This window comes from Mustela nigripes, chromosome 17 (assembly GCF_022355385.1).
Source record: "Mustela nigripes isolate SB6536 chromosome 17, MUSNIG.SB6536, whole genome shotgun sequence".
In the NCBI taxonomy this organism is placed as follows: domain Eukaryota; kingdom Metazoa; phylum Chordata; class Mammalia; order Carnivora; family Mustelidae; genus Mustela; species Mustela nigripes.
Genome location: NC_081573.1, coordinates 5,871,276 through 5,887,113, shown reverse-complemented (window position 1 = coordinate 5,887,113; position 15,838 = coordinate 5,871,276). Strand labels below are relative to the sequence as shown.

General features: G+C 55.0%; 1 protein-coding gene across 1 annotated transcript; it reads left to right on the top strand.

Moving 5' to 3' along the window:
- Window positions 1–298: 298 nt before the first annotated feature.
- Window positions 299–10,079, top strand: LOC132004756 (galactoside 2-alpha-L-fucosyltransferase SEC1-like). The gene is made up of 3 exons (XM_059381228.1): window positions 299–344; window positions 4,713–4,824; window positions 8,067–10,079. Exons 1-3 carry the CDS (start codon window positions 318–320, stop codon window positions 9,089–9,091), a joined length of 1,164 nt encoding a protein of 387 aa, XP_059237211.1. The 5' UTR covers window positions 299–317; the 3' UTR covers window positions 9,092–10,079.
- The last annotated feature ends 5,759 nt before the right edge of the window (window positions 10,080–15,838 follow it).

Sequence of the window (15,838 nt, the reverse complement as noted above, 5' to 3'; positions counted from 1 at the left end):
TGTGGGCCGCAGTACTCTTCGGGTTATCAGTGGGAAGAATCAGGCTTTGGGTTCTTTCTGACCTGAGGGTGAAGACTTCAACTCAATTCCATCCGGAAGATTCACATGGCTGGAAGGGGTTTAGAGCACTGGGCCCCATAAAGCTGGCAGCTCGGCCACAGGACTTAGTCCCACCCTGTCCGCCCAGACTCTGCTTCGTCACCACACTGTTGGCTTCTTACCCAGGTGCAGCAGCTGGGGCCATGCTCAGCCTGGGGCAACATGGTAATCCTCAGAGGGACGGCCTCCCCAGCTCCCACGCCCTTTCGGGGCCCAGGATGAACCAAATCCTACCCCCAGGCAATGTAAGTCTCCCCTCCTTCCCCCTCCCAAAACCCCCACCCCGCAGGGGTCTCAGATCTGGCTGGTGGGAGTGGGCCAGGGGTGGTGGGAGCAGAGGGTCCAGCAAGACCCCGATGGGAAGGAGGACAGAGTGGGGAGCCAAGGACGATGGGGCGCGCTGTAAGTTACTCTACGCAACATGGCGGGAAGAAAGAGAGCAGGGATGGGCAAAGAATTGGAGGGTGGAGAGAGGAGGGGGGTGTGTCTGTCTGTCTGTCTGTCTGTCAAGTAGATGTACTTCCCAAGGCCTCATAACTTATTCAGACCCTCTAGCCAGGCCCGCAGGCTGGCAGTGCAAGAAGGAGGGCTGTTTCTGAGGAGGGGTTGCTGGAGCAATGGGGAAGGGCCAGGCTCCAGAAGCTCGGGGTCTGGAAACACTGTGGAGGGGAGAGGGAGTGGAGCGTGGAGCAGGCCTCAGGAGCTCTGATCTACCTGCGTGGTGTAGGGGGTTGCTCGCTATGGAGGAAGTTCTGTCTCCCTGAGTCTAGACCCAGCACTGCCCCTTGCTGGCACAGAGCCTGAGGGCAAGAGATGCCTCCCCTCTGGGGGTCCCCCTTCTTCATCTGGGGATCGGTAACATTGGCAGGTACGCAGCAAGCTCTTCTTTGGTACCAGGTGCTATACCCAGCTTTATTCTAAGGACTTTATACATATCGACCCATTGGATTTGCACTACAGCCTATGAAAGAAATGCTGTCACCGTCCCTACGTTACAGTCGAGAAGGAAGTGTAGCCCCAGAGAGGTCAAGTCACTTGCCTGTGGTCGCACAGCCTGGAAGCAGAGGAGCTGGGATTTGAGCCCAGGCTGGCTGGCTCGCTGCCAAGCCCATGGGCCTGTCTGTCGCTCCAGAGAACCTAGCAAGGTTGCCCCTGACAGGAGCTTGGCAGGGACAAGCCAAGACCCCCGAGCTCTGAGCTCGGGTTTGGACCTGCCACTTCCTAGCTGTGTGTCCTTGTGTGAGGGACTTCTCCCCACCTAAACTCAGTCTCCTGGTCTGTAAAATGGACGTGATGAGAAACCCCGCCTGGTACACAGCAGGTGGTGAGGTGGTGCCTCAGTATGGACTTAACTGCTGTGGTGGGTCTGAGGAGTCAGGAAAGGTCCAACCGTCCTGTACCTGCGCTTGCTCAGGAAATGCTTTTCATAGCAGCAGCAGCTTCGCAATGGCAAGTGGGCAAGAGGCTGGAGCCTCTTATGGGGCAGCTGGAAGTCGGGGCAGCAAGGACCAGGACAGGCAGGGGGAGCGAAGGTGGGAGGCTGTAGGGCAGGGGAGGAGGGGGCGGGCTCAGGATCAGCAGGGGTGAAGCGAAGAGCCAGGAGCTTTCTGGAGGGAGACAAAACACTGCCCTGCTGGTAGGGACCAGGGACCAGCCCCTGCAGGGTGGGGGCAGGGTGGGAGTGGGTGAGGGCAGGAAGAGGGGGCCCCAGGACTCACGCAGGCAAGGGTGGGGGTGCCAGGGCGTGGCAGGCCGCCAGGGCCAGTCTCGATGGGACGGGCGGCAGCTCTCGCACCCGGGGCCGGCGGTGTGGTGGCGGCAGCGACAGCGGGGGGGCCGGGCACGGGCGGCGCAGCGGGCTGCGTGGCCATGGCATTGGCAGCGCCCCCGAACTCCAGCCGCCACCAGCCCCGCCCGGCCCCCGAACTCCACGCGGAGGTGACTGACCAGGACGCTGGATTTAGGGCCTGGCAAGGCTCGGAAGGTCACCTTCTCGGGGCCTCCCAAGGCCCCGGGCCAGGCGGGTCTGCGCCACAGCGATCTCCAGGGACCTCCTGCAGCCCAGGCAGCAGACAAGACCAGGGCTGGGGATCCTGGGGTGCAGAAGCGCAGGCTGACAGACGTCAGGAGGAAGGGGCCACCCAGGGCCAGGGTTAGACTGCCATTGCAGGTGGCCCGGGGGCTGAGGTCCGGCCCCAGGGAGAGAGCACAGGCCTGGGGACAGGAGGTCGCTATGCCAGTCAGCCGGGTCACTGGTGGGAGGCAGAAGCGCGGACGGCCACCAGGATGGTAACATGGGTCTGCGGTGGCTGCCTGGCCCAGGAGGAGCAAGAGTGCAAAGGTCATGGACATGGTCCTAGCAGAGCACATACCTGGAGAGAAGAGGGACCAGGCTGAGGGCCTCAGGCTGCCCTCATGGGTCAGTCTCCACCCCGCTCCCCCGCCCCAGGCTCTCTGAGGAACCCCCTGCATTCCACCCCCTGCCCTGCCTGAGCCCCCTCCCCGGCTGCTGCTAAGCGAGGAAAATAGTTCCATCTGGGGAGAATTACTGTTTACATAACCCAAAGGGAAAAGAACGCAAGCAAAATTGAGAATTTTGCCTGAACTAATCCGTAGCTTAACACCCCAGAGCTATCGTCAGTGTCGAGGGGTGGGGGCCCTGGGGACACGGCAGGGGTGGGGACAGATGGGGAAACCTAGAGAGACCACAAGCGGGGGAGGGGGACTTGGATACTGATGAAGCTTAGAAACGAAGAAATAGAGAAAGAGACAGGCACAGACAGCAAAGACAGAGAGGAAGGGAATCCAAGTCTAAGGGAAGGGCCAGGTGCAGAGAAGGAAGCGTGAGGATAGAGGACCGGATATAAGGGGAGGCCGGAAGGTCCAGATGGGTTGCGGCTGGACTCCCAGATCCACAGAGAATGGGGGGTACAGAGTCTCAGAGAGGCCGGGGCCAGGACAGACAGGCAGACCTGGGGGCTCGGAGACACACCCAAGGAGCTGGAGGAGAATGGAGGGCCTCCCTAGCTTGGCCGGTAGGGAGGTGGGGAAGCGGGGGAGGGGCTCGGCGGGGCATCAAAAGCTGGAGGCCAGGCCCCTGGCCCACGAGGATCAGAGCAGAGGCCCTTTCCCATGTGGGGCCCTAACCTTGTTCTCCACACCCAGGGCACGGAGGGGGATTATCGCCAAACAACCCAGCCGCCTCACTGCCACCCACCCCTAGCCTCCACCCGGCCTTAACCCTTTCCCACCCAGTTGCAAAGCCCAGAGAACTGTATGCTAAGGAACCAGAGAGGGTCACGCAGGGGACTCGAAGACTGGATCACTCAGGAGCTGAAGAAGGGGGGTTAGGAAAGCAGATGTCTGAGTCCTCCTTAGAATTCAGAGTAGGAGGACCCTATCCTTGGATTTCAGAGGACTTTCTGATAATCTCAGCCCTCCCCATTCCTGCCTATCATCCTAGGCCTCAGGGTCAGGAGAGTGGAGCCCCCACATTCTCTACCCACCCTAAGGTCCCCAGATTAGAAGGTCTAACAGAGTGGAGGTGGCAGGTGCTGGCGGGGGTGGGGGCGGAAAGAGAGGCAAGGCCAGGTGGCAGAGTGTCTGAGGGGTGCCTGAAGTCCAGACCCTGGGATGGCAGGGGCTAGGGAGGGCTTGGTGTGGAAAGCACCCCCTCCCTAGTTTTCCCCTTCTGGGACCAGCAGACCCTAATGACGAACTGCCTTAGGTTTGGGGACTTTGGAGCATTTCTGGGCCCCAGTGTCCGTGCCCCTGGCTTGCTCCCGGGAGTCTCTGAGGCATCTGGGGTTGCGGCTGGGGTCACAAACGCCCTGGGCCTGATTTCACAGCCCCCAGTATCCCCACCGTGGTTGCCAGAGACTGCCACCCCCCCACCCCTGGGCCCCGGATAATGGGCCTCACCCTCCGCCGCCCCTCCCGATGAGCCTGGCGCCATTTTGCGCCCGTGCGGCCCTGGCATTCGCCCTGTCCCTTTGCACCCGCCTCGTTAAGGATCGAGCCCCCATCTCCTACCTCTCCTTTCTTGCCTGGGTGGTTCACGGGGTACCGTTTTTGGCCCTTAGCACCTCAGCCAGCCAGGCCACAAGTCCCCCCGGCATCCCCGGGGGATCTGGAAGCCAGCCCTTGCCCATCTGGGGACCCAGATGTCCAGCCCCCAGGCGCCTACCCCTCTGGGAGCCAAAGCCCACTCCCACCCCCCCTTTAAGGAGCACAGTCTAGCTGTGCTCCCACCAGACCCATCATTAGGCCCCCATGCCTGGGCAGTGAAGGGTCCATCTGGGGCCCAGGCTCCTTTTCCCTGGCTTTTTTGCACGCACCCTGCCCTTTGTACCTGACATTGGCCAAACCTGCACCCAAGAAGAGAGTGTCCCCTGTAGTTAGCTTCTCACGTGGTGTTCTTCCCTCCTGCAGGAGCTTGGCGGTTGCGGCGTGGGCTCTCAGGAGTGAGTGCCGAGTGGCTGTTGTCAGGCCCCAGGCTAGTGGGGGTTCTGGGCGGGAGCTCTGAGCAGAGCCCGCAGAATCCAACACCACCACCACTCCCCCCCACCCCCGCCCCAGTCCCTTTGCCAACCGCAGCCACACTCTCCCCACAGGGACCCCATCCAGCCACACCACCCAGGACTGTGTGGGACGTGAGGGATGTCACCCCAGGGGGGCCTGAAACCAGGCAGCCCAGAGCACGCTGGCCCAGGAGGCTCAAGACAGGTAGGATGGGACAGTGGCTCCATGGGCTTCCCGGGTCCGGGTCGGGGTCCCCACCGCCGTCACACTCAGACTCTGTCCCACCTACTCCCCACCGCTCCCAGCTACTGGAGGCTGGGCTCAGCTCACCACATGGTGGGTGGTTCAGTCCATCCCTCCCATCGGGAGGGGTAGGGGCTGATCTGCCAGGCGGTGGGACCCCCAGCCAGCCCCTCCTCCCCTCTGGATCCTCTGTCTGCTGTGGGTAAACTGAGCTTTAAGGTGAGTCGCTTTCCTTTTGGCAAGATCTGGGCGGCCATAGGAAAACCCAAAGAACTGGGCCACTTTCTAAGACATTGGGGAAGGAAGTGAGGAGGTGAGACTCCTCTGGTGTTGGAGGAAGAGAGCAGGGACCTTGAGGGGGACAGGGACAGAGCTCAAAGAGGGCCTCCCCATGGCCTTAACACTTCAGTCATGAGATTTTCGTGCAAATGTGTCAACCATTACAGACCCACTGGTTTTGACTAGAAAAATAAAGCTTTCCACTCCTTCCCTCTGAGAGAAGCCCTCGGGAACTTAGACCCAGATATGTGCTGCCGTGGCTTTGTGTATGTTTACTGGTTTATTGTGGTGCAGTGTGGACCCAACCCTGAGAGGAATTTGGGACCCCCCCCTCCTTCTGTCAGGAGCCTGTTCTGGGCTCCGGCGCAGCCAGGACGGTCTGTGACTCTGGTTCCTGGGGACCCCCTTGCACCACCGTGGAGGGACAAGCCTGGGCAGGCGCTGGGACAGAGGCATCAGTTTTGAAATTAGGCTGTGGGGAGCAGTTGGCTGCAAGAGGGGGCATACCGGTGCCTGGGGACAGACGGAGACAGGCACTGTGAGCCCAAGGAGCAAGGGAAGAGCAAGGCTCCCTCCCTCCTATGTACCCGCACCCCAGCAATCCCGTCCTTGTCAGGTTTACAATCTAGAGGAGAGATCGCTATGGAAAAGCAGTAAGTAATTCTGTTCTAGAGAATGGCCGAAGGTGACAGGCACTTCGGAGCAAAAGCGGGCAGGAAAGTGCGGGCAGGGCAGGGTTCTGGAGGGGACTTTTGGGCTGAGGCCTGAAAGTGGGGAGGGGAAGGCACCCAGGCATCCTCAAGATAGGAGCGACCCTATCTTGGCCAGAGAAAAGTCCAGAAGGTTTGGGTCTCCCTTTATTTTCCTCCCCTCCTGGGGACAAGAAGTTTCTTAAGCTAATGTGACCTGGAGGGAGGCTTCTTCCTCACTCTTGTTTTTTTCTGCAGCCTGAGCTGCTTGAGGCAATTACCCCCAAAGGTACCTTGGGAGATGCTGTGGGGGGAAGGGCAGAAGCAGCTGGCAGGCAGGGGCAGGAGCTGAGCAGAAATGGGAAAGAAACTTTTTTTGCGGGGGGGGGGGGGCGCTCCTCCAGGATTGGGCACCTTCCCCCTCACAGCGCCCCAGAGAGAAGGAAGCAGGATCTCCCTGGGGCACAGTTCCGTGGTGGCTCAGCCAGGTGGGACCCACAGCTCTGGGCTTTCAGAGGTCTTTCATCCCTACCTCAGTGGCCCAGAAATAAGAGGTTCCAGGAGGCAGGGCAGGTCATGCTCTGCGTATAACTGGACAGAGAGCGTGCATCTGAGAGCTCTCCCTCCGGAAGACTTGAAAAATCGAGGACAGCAACGGAGAGCACAGATTTCTGAGGTTCAGATCCATTGCTCCCTCTTTCCTAGCTGTGTGACTTCCGGCAGGTTTCTTAACCTCTCTGTGCCTCAGCGTTCTCATCTGTCAAATAACTCTAACAATGCGCCTTCCCCAGGGGAGACCATGAGGTCTAGATGAGTGAAGACAGGCCCGCAGACTCATACCTGAAACTTTTGGACCAGACAGGGTTCAGAAACTCGCCATCGGCCCCATGGCGGGGTGCGGGGTCTGGGCAGCATCCCATAATTGAACGTTAACGGTTTGTGCAGCAGAACACACGGGCATCACATTAAGTCTAGTCCACAAGGAGCCGCAGGTCGCTTCAGGCCCCATTTTGTCCCCACAGGAGTTCAGTTCAGATGGGGGTTGGCCACCAGTCTTCAGGAAGGTGGCGGGTAAGGAATCACTGCCTGGGGTCCGGGTCCGCAGCCCAGATGTACTGGTTTTCTGGGACTTTTCTGACAAGAAGCCAGGAGAGGGCACTCTTGAGACTCAAGGACAGAAGGTGACAGCCTAACGAACTAGCAGCCGGATTTGCAGAGCCTAGCTGGGAGTGAAAACATGGGATTCCTTATTTGGATGTACTGATAATTTCTACCTAGTGAGAGCAGAGTATTAAACCAAGTGCAGGCCCCCATTTTTTTTTTTAAAGTAAACTCTACCCTCAGCATGTGGCTCAAACTTGCAACCCCGAGATCAGAAGCCGCCTGTTCAGTTGACAGCCAGCCGGGTGAAGCGTAGGTCCTCGTGAGTGCAGGCCTTGGACAACTGCCCAGTTGCGCACCAGGGAGGCCCTGGGCAGTGGGTACATTGGTCCTGAGTCGCTGCTTCTTCTCCAGTGGCCCAGGCTCCAGTCCCTGCTCAGCTCACCTGCTCTGGCTTTGGGACCTGGACAGCCTTGAAAGCTGGCCCCCAGCGGGACCTGAGCTGAGCAGACAGCGTGATGAGGATTGGGACAGAGCAGTCACCAGCCCAGAGAGAAGAGGGGCTCGTTTTTTGGCAACAAAAGCAGCGGGCAGGGCATTTATGGTACCCCGCCAGGGAAGGGCAGGTGATGTCCTACTTTAGCCCTCCTGTGGAAGAGCCAGCCGACCTCGCTGGGGACCCACATTAAACAAGGGACATTTGAGGAGGGCCCATAAGTGTTCAGATTTCCCAAAGGGTCAGATTACTAAAGTCAGGAGCCCTGGAATATTGGAGCAGGAAGAGGAGAGCTGAGGCAAGGCCCACAGAAACCTGCCATTTAATGAGGCTGGCTGGAGGGAGTAGTGGGGCTCCTGGAGAGGGGTGGGGCAGAAGGCAGAGCAGGAAGAGTGGGGGTCCTGCCACCCAGTGCTTCCTTCTGCCCGGGCCCACAAGACCCCCAAGCTGCAGCCATGGGGAAACCACAGGTAAAGGGAGGAGCAGAAAGCGGGTCAGGACATACTGGACGCCCCTGGACTTGCTTGGAGGAGTTGAGCACAGGAATGTATGATTTGGGGGTGAACAGGACTCGGGTGGCCCTAGCTGTCGCTCCTGACCACTTCCTGTTTCCCCTTTGCTCCCTTCCCCTACCCCAGCCATCCTGGGATTCCGGGCCACCTGCCCTTCTGTCTCCACCATCTACTTCCTCTTCATCCTCTTGGTGGTGTCCACCATCTTCCACTGCCACCGCCGCCTGGCCCTGGTGCCCGCCCCCTGGGCCTCAGGCCACGTGGTCCTGCTCCCTGGACCCCTGCCCCCAGGGGGCATGTTCACCATCACGGCCAAAGGCCGCCTGGGGAACCAGATGGGCGAGTACGCCACCCTGTACGCCCTGGCCAAGATGAACGGGCGGCCGGCCTTCATCCCGGCCGAGATGCACAGCACGCTGGCCCCCATCTTCCGGATCAGCCTCCCGGTCCTGCACGGCAGCACGGCCGGCCGCATTCCCTGGCAGAACTACCACCTGAACGACTGGATGGAGGAGCGCTACCGCCACATCCCCGGGGAGTACGTGCGCCTCACCGGCTACCCCTGCTCCTGGACCTTCTACCACCACCTGCGAGACGAGATCCTGCAGGAGTTCACCTTGCACGACCACGTGCGGGAGGACGCCCAGAAGTTTCTAAGGGGCCTGCAAGCCAAGGGGGCCCGGCGGGTGACCTTCGTGGGCGTCCACGTGCGCCGAGGGGACTACGTGCGCATCATGCCGCAGGTGTGGAAGGGTGTGGTCGCCGACCGGGACTACCTGCGCCAGGCCCTGGCCTGGTTCCGGGCCCGCCACCGCTCCCCGGTCTTCGTGGTCACCAGCGATGACATGGCCTGGTGTCGGCAAAACATTGACGCCTCCCGGGGGGATGTGGTGTTCGCAGGCAATGGCCTTCAGGGCTCCCCCGCCAGGGACTTCGCGCTGCTCACTCAGTGTAACCACAGCGTTATCACCGTGGGCACGTTCGGGATCTGGGCTGCCTACCTAGTGGGCGGGGACACCGTCTACCTGGCCAATTTTACCCTGCCCGGCTCCCCCTTTCGCTGGATCTTCAAGCCCCAAGCAGCCTTCCTGCCAGAGTGGGTGGGCATCGCCGCTGACCTGGGTGGGGCCAAAGAGAACTCCAAGCCCTGAGGCCTCCCAGCTGGGCGACCTGGAACTAGTAACTTAACCTCTCTGGGCCTTGCCGAGCGGACCTAATCCAGAACTTCCCTCCGAGGCTCTTGCCACAAGTTCATTTAGTGTCGTGGGAAGGCCCCGGAAGTGCCCGCCACACACAGGAGTGTGGGTTGGTGCACCCCGAACTTTCCAGAGGGTTTAACGTGGAAACCTATTTTTCGCCCTCTCCTTGTCCGTGGCTTTGGGAGTTAAGTCCAATGCCCCTGCCTCCTGGGAGGGTTCAGTGAAGCCTTTCCTCCCCTCCAGTCAAGGAGAGCCAGCCAAGTGTCAGGTTTGGGGTTTCATAGGGGCCTTAATGTAGAAGGGAGGAACCCACAATTTGAGAGGATGAATCTCGGGGAGGTGCCCTTGGTGGGGAGGTGAGGTCCCTGGAAATGGGGGTGCACGTGGGACTCAGGAAGGACTCCACACCACTCTGCCCAAGGCAGCAAAGACTCCCAGAGTGTAAGGTCCTAGGAGTGGCTGGTGGAACCCAGGGGTCCCAAAAGACAAAAGTCCGGTCATGTCAGCAGCCAGCTGCAGGCAGATGGCCTCACCCCTTGGCACTGCCTAGGCCCCCAGGGCACAGAGTCCCTCTAAGAAACCCCTGTGTGGATGAGAGTTGGACCAGGGGATCACGATTCGGGCTTTCCTGTGTTCAGTGCATTTGGCTTTATGGATATACCGGTATCTTTCTTGTAATACTCCTTTTTGGATATTTAAAAAAAAAAACTTCTTTGTTTTTAAAGATTTTATTTATTTGTCAGAATGAGAGAGCACAAGGAGGGAGAGTGGCACGGGAGGCGGTTGGGGAGAAGCAGGCTCCCCGCTGAGCAGGGACCCCCCCCCCCAACGCAGGACTCAATCCCAGAACCCTGGGACTATGACCTGAGCCGAAGGCAGACCTTATACCGGCTGAGCCAGCTAAGCGCACGCCCCTCCAAAATCTTAGCATACAGTCATTTACGCTCATGGAAAATTGTCACTGAGCATAAGCAAGCACTCTCGTTTCAAGAACATTTCTGACCCATCCCTTTCCAGTCTTACACGCTTTCCAAGTGTCTTCCTTATGCCCATTTCCTGGCATGCTTCTGAGGTCCAGCACCTTTGTTTCCACGTATCAGTAATGTTCTTTCTCCCCAAAGTCATTTTTTTTTTAAGTTTTTACCTATTTACTTGACAGAGAGAGATCACAAGTAGGCAGAGAGGCAGGCAGAGAGAGAGAGGAGGAAGCAGGCTCCCTGCCGAGCAGAAAGCCCGATGTGGGACTCGATCCCAGGACCCTGAGATCATGACCCGAGCCGAAGGCACCGGCTTAACCCACTGAGCCACCCAGGCACCCCTCCCCAAAGTCATTTTGACCCCCGTTTACTTCCTGAAGTCCTGATGGAGTCAGCATGGTCTGGGGCTGAGGGTAGGGGGGATCCTGGAGAAAGCACCAGAAGGGTCTGGAAGGAAAGGGAGGGGAGCTGGGAGGAAGGTTCTGTTTAGCTGGATGGTCCGGTCCCCGTGACATGGGGCAGCGTAAGCCTTCTGACAGTGGCTGGATGCCTCCCGAGCGAGAAATCCAAGAGACCAAGGTGGAAACCACCATGCCTTCAGGGCCGAGCCTGCCTCGGTCACACATGGTCACGTCTGTCATATCCTATACATCACCCAGAACAGCCCTGGTTCGCCGTGGGAGGGAACACACCAGGGCATGCACACAGGGAAGTGCACAGGGTCAGGGCAGGGGGAGGGGCCCAGGGGCCACAAAAACAAGGTACCACCTATGGAGGGCTTAAACCACAGACGTTGATTGCCTGATGCCTCTGGGGGCTGGAAATCAGAATCATAGTTGGGAGTGTTGGTCCCTTCTGAGGGGGTAAGGGAGACTCTGTTCCCATGCCCTCTCCTGGCTTGCGATGACCATTGTTTCCCCTGAGAGGGGGAATGCCCCAATTTCCTCCTCTTTATAGGACACCAGTCATTCAGGATTCTGGTCCCCACTTAACGCCCTCATTTTAATGTCATTGTCTCCCTAAAGATCCTGTCTCCAAATAAGGTCACATCCTGGGGGGCTGGGGGTTAGGACCTCCACATCGGCATTTTTGTGGGGGGCACAAGCCTAGAATCAGACTGGCTTTACTTCCCTTCTACTTCTCCTCCCTCCTCTCAAGGCCGAGTCCCTCCTCCACTGTGTGTGGAGGCCGAGAAAAATTAAGGCCATCCCACCTCAGGTTTAGCCTTAGCCTAAGTACAGCCATCTTAGCTTCGGCAGCCATCTCAGGCCCCTGTGACCAAGGGCTGAGCTTTCCCCTACTTCACTTTAGTTCCAGAAACCCTCACCCTGCTTTAGTAACAGGAATCCCCACCCTGCTTTAGTAATAGGAACCCATAAATACCCCTGCCTTGACTAAGCTCGGGGTCCAAGTCCCTACTCCGCTGCGTCGGGTATACTTGGGCCCAAGCTTAAGCTTGTTAAATAAACCCTCGTGTGATTGCATCAGTGTTGGCTCCTTGGTGGTTTCTCGGACGTGAAAACTCGGGCATAACATTTGGAGGTTCCACCGAGATCTGAGAGACCCCAGAACTCCGACCCGAAGGGTCCTACACCAGCTGGTGAGTGCACTTGTTTGTTTGTTTTTATATCTATTTGCATACTTTGGGAGCTCCACTCTGCATTTTTTTTTACCTGTAGGAATTCCAATCTGAGTATCTGGAGTTGATATTGGCTCAAGCGGACATTTGGCGGGCCGTCAACTGGGGTGTCTTGGGAGACGTCTCTTTGCCCCCATCTGGAGGCTCGGCTGCTGTTGTGGACGGCCCGTGTCTGGAGGCTCAGCTGCTGGTGCGGTCAGGCCCGAAGGACGAGGTCCTCATCTGTGAAGAGAGCCGGCTGCTGTTACGGCCGGATTCTCCCTTAACATCCTTCCAGTTTTGTCTTCACAGCCGCGCTGGATCGTTTGTCTTTGTGAGTGCGTTCTTGTTAATTGTCGTAAGTGTATTTGTCTTGTTGTGGGCTGAGGACGTGATGGGACAGACGACCCGTCTGTCTCTGATGATTGACCACTTCTCAGACATTAGGGAAAGAGCTCATAACCTGAGCACGGACATATGAAAGGGAAAGTTTCGGACTTTCTGCATATCTGAATGGCCATCCTTTAATGTTGGGTGACCCCAGGAGGGCTGCTGGGTCTGCGGTTGTCTTTGTCCTGTCTTTTTGTTGTCTGTTGCGCTGTTGTTGTGGTTGGAGAAATGAGACAAGCAGAGAGTGAGGGGACTCTGACTCGTCTCCCCATTCCTCCTAATAGAGGTGGGCTTCTCCCTCACTCATTTCGTGTGTTTAGGGCTATAACTGCAGCCAACTGGGGTTAGTCTAAGAGACAGAGACTTTAAGGAATATTCCCAAGCAGCGGCTGAAACTACCTTTGTTTGGGGGAAGTTCCTTGCGGTCTCTGGCAGGACCGAGACTGCCTAGCCCCTCCCCCTTGCTGGCGGGAAAGCAGGGCCTCTAAAGTGGAGTGGGCCCAGGTGGAACGTGGAATCTATGAGCAAAGAGATAATTAAACTGATGGTTAATTGTCTGTCTCAAAGTTTTAATGGGTAATTGTTAAAGTAGCTTTCAAGGTCATTGGTAACCTGAAAGGTTAAAGTTTTGCTTGTGATGAGGGAGCAGGAGGCGGGCTGAGGACGGAGCAGGGGCTGGCGCCTTGCACCCCCTCTCCACCCACTCCCCTTGGTGATATGTGTGACATTCCACAGGCACCCCTGACGGCCCTAAAAGAAGAGCAAATGGTTATCTTGCAGAGATCACAGTCCTGCAAGGCAGGAGTCTCTCTTGGTTTACAAATGTCCTTGAGATTTACAACAAAGAAGTTGCCTTATCAATAGCCCAATTTCCAAAGACACATAACTCAGTTCCTCAAGCCCTAACGTCACCCTCCCCTCCATAAAAAAACCGAAGGAGACGGAGGTAGAAGGAAAAGTAAATAAAGTTAAATTTCTTTTAAGACCTAAATCTCACTCACAAGGACGTTTGATAGCAGGAATGTAACATTCCACCAGGAGACTCCCAATTGTCTTTATGTTAGTGCCTCATTAGAGGGAAAGTGGCCTTGGCTTGATAGTAACCAGGCCTTCCATATCCTGACAGTCTTCTTTATCCCAATAGCCCTTCTGAACACCCCTTTGTCCTCACCTACCCAACTCCTGTGTATATAACCAGCCACTCCTCACAACCCGGGGCAGCAGCTCTTCCTGCCCACGGGTCCTGTCCCCGTGCTTTAATAAACCACCATTTTGCACCAAAGATGTCTTAAGAATTCTTTCTTTAGTCGTCAGCTCCGAACCTCACCCCACCGAACCTGACTTAGGTTCTGGAACTTCATCACTTGGATGACAACTGGAATTAAATTTCTTAGACATCTAGGTATTTTCCAGATAGGATAAAGTGCTAAAGCATTGAGTACTGAATGTAGGTTTGTGTTTTTGACTTCTTACAGCAAAGAAAATAAGAATATTTAAGTCTGGGGGCGCCTGGGTGGCTCAGTGGGTTAAAGCCTCTGCCTTCGGCTAAGGTCATGATCCCGGGGTCCTGGGATCGAGCCCCACATCAGGCTCTCTGCTCCGCAGGGAGTCTGCTTCCTCCTCTCTCCGCCAGCCTCTCTGCCTACTTGTGGTCTCAGTCTGTCAAATAAATAAACAAAATCTTAAAAAAAAAAAAAAAAAAGAATATTTAAGTCTGTTGGTAAACATGTTTTGTGCTTAACTGATTCATAAATTGGCATCTAAAGAATTCTGTTGTAACCGTTCACAATTGGTTAATAACTGACTAGAGGTTAAGTTGTTTCTAAAAGTACAAAATTCCACTAACTGTAAGACTGATGGAAAGAAATAAAGGAAGCAACTATGTATGTAGGAAAGTAGGAGATATGTAAGAAAGATTTAAGGAATGGGAATATATTTTGTTGAAGGGAAGGGAAGGTAATTTTGTCCTAAATGAGATGGTTGTTTGGAAGGAAATGGCTTGGGACAAAACCTGGATGCAAAAGAAAGTTGTAGAAGGTTTGCAAAGGGAAATCTTTGGAATGGAATTTAAGATGGTCAGGACGGAGTAAGATTGAAATGAATGGGTTTTAAAGGTCCATTGGTATAAGACTGAAATTCTCTCTATTTAAAAGGACAAAGTTTTCTTAGATTAATTGATCTGCTGTTAAGAAAATGTAAATGGTTTTCTCTTTGCCCACCCAAAATTGTAAATGAGATCTCTTTGACACATAAGGTTTTTCCTTGATATGCTAAGTTACTCAGGGAGTACTGCTAAACCAATGATAAACCTTGGATTACATTTGGGTAAATTCTGTAACTACTCTAGAGATTCTATGCATTTCCTAAAGTTTTAATGATTTGATAGATCATCACTTGATATTGTAATTATAGAAGTGTTATGTGTCACAGAAATAACCCATTTCCTTGCCAGCTAAATTGTAAACTCTGGTCTCATCAGCTCTAACCATATCCATTCAGAGTTTTTGTCATTTATAATTGTTTTAATTCTCTTGTAAAATAAGTTTTATCTTAAAGGAGAGTCATAAAAAGGACTTTCAGGACAGCACAGGTATTCAATATCTTCAAGATCAGAACTGAAATGGGTAAGAATTTCCAAAACTAACTAAAGCTGCATTCAAACTAAACTAGAATTAGTAACATGGGACTAAATAAACTAAAAGTTATAGTGTTGTGTCTCTCTATTTTTTTTTTTTTAAGATTTTGTTTATTTATTTGACAGAGAGAGATCACAAGCAGGCAGAGAGGCAGGCAGAGAGAGAGGAGGAAGCAGGCTCCACGCTGAGCAGAGAGCCCAACTTGGGGTTTGATCCCAGGACCCTGGGATCATGACTTGAGCTGAAGGCAGAGGCTTTAACCCACTGAGCCACCCAGGTGCCCCTAGTGTTGTGTCTCTTAATGTTTGTCTTATTTTAAACATTGCTGGTTCTCTAATGTTTGCTCTTCCGGACTAGGGAAATTTTTTTCTTAAGATGTCTGTGACTTAGAGAAATGTGAAAATATACATTTGTAAACAAATCAAAGCATCATTCAACTTTTCTATCTGAACCCCCTGAAATCAAAAGGTCTCAGCCAAGTGTTCGTTCTTCCGTGGCAATCAGTCATTTGCATAATTTCAATAAGAATCTGTTCTCCTTGTAACAGGACACCATTGGAAACACTGGTTATTCTACTAAGGCTTTGACTGGAATGTCATATTTGAAAAGACTCAGGTATGACCAGACAGCTTAAAGAAACTAAGGTTGACTTTATAAAACCTGGAGCCGTAAAACCCTTTGGAACTGTTGGCCTGATACCTTGCTTACAGAGTTCCCAGCAGCCTCACCAGGTGAGTAAAGGATGTCACTCTCTGGCAGGTGGGAGACTCAGGATACTTTGGGAACCTGAGGAAGAAGAGGAATTCGCCCAAATCGACAGGTATTGCAGGCATGTCTGAACTACATGGCTTGGCTTCTGGCCTGGAGAAGCTACTAAAAGTTCAACCTAGAGATTCCTTTTGAGAAGTTCCTGCAAAACATGGGGCGCCTGGGTGGCTCAGTGGGTTAAGCCGCTGCCTTCAGTTCAGGTCATGATCTCAGGGTCCTGGGATCGAGCCCCACATCGGGCTTTCTGCTCAGCTGGTAGCCTGCTTCCCTTCCTCTCTTTCTGCCCGCCTCTCTGCCTACTTGTGATCTC

What these genes read in the sequence shown, in the direction of transcription:
- LOC132004756 (XM_059381228.1), top strand. Translation starts at nt 318, where the DNA reads ATGAACCAAATCCTACCCCCAGGCAAT. An exon ending in AAATCCTACCCCCAGGCAAT is followed by an intron (nt 345 to 4,712) that starts GTAAGTCTCCCC and finishes CTCTCCCCACAG; the next exon opens with GGACCCCATCCAGCCACACC. An exon ending in GCCCAGGAGGCTCAAGACAG is followed by an intron (nt 4,825 to 8,066) that starts GTAGGATGGGAC and finishes CCCCTACCCCAG; the next exon opens with CCATCCTGGGATTCCGGGCC.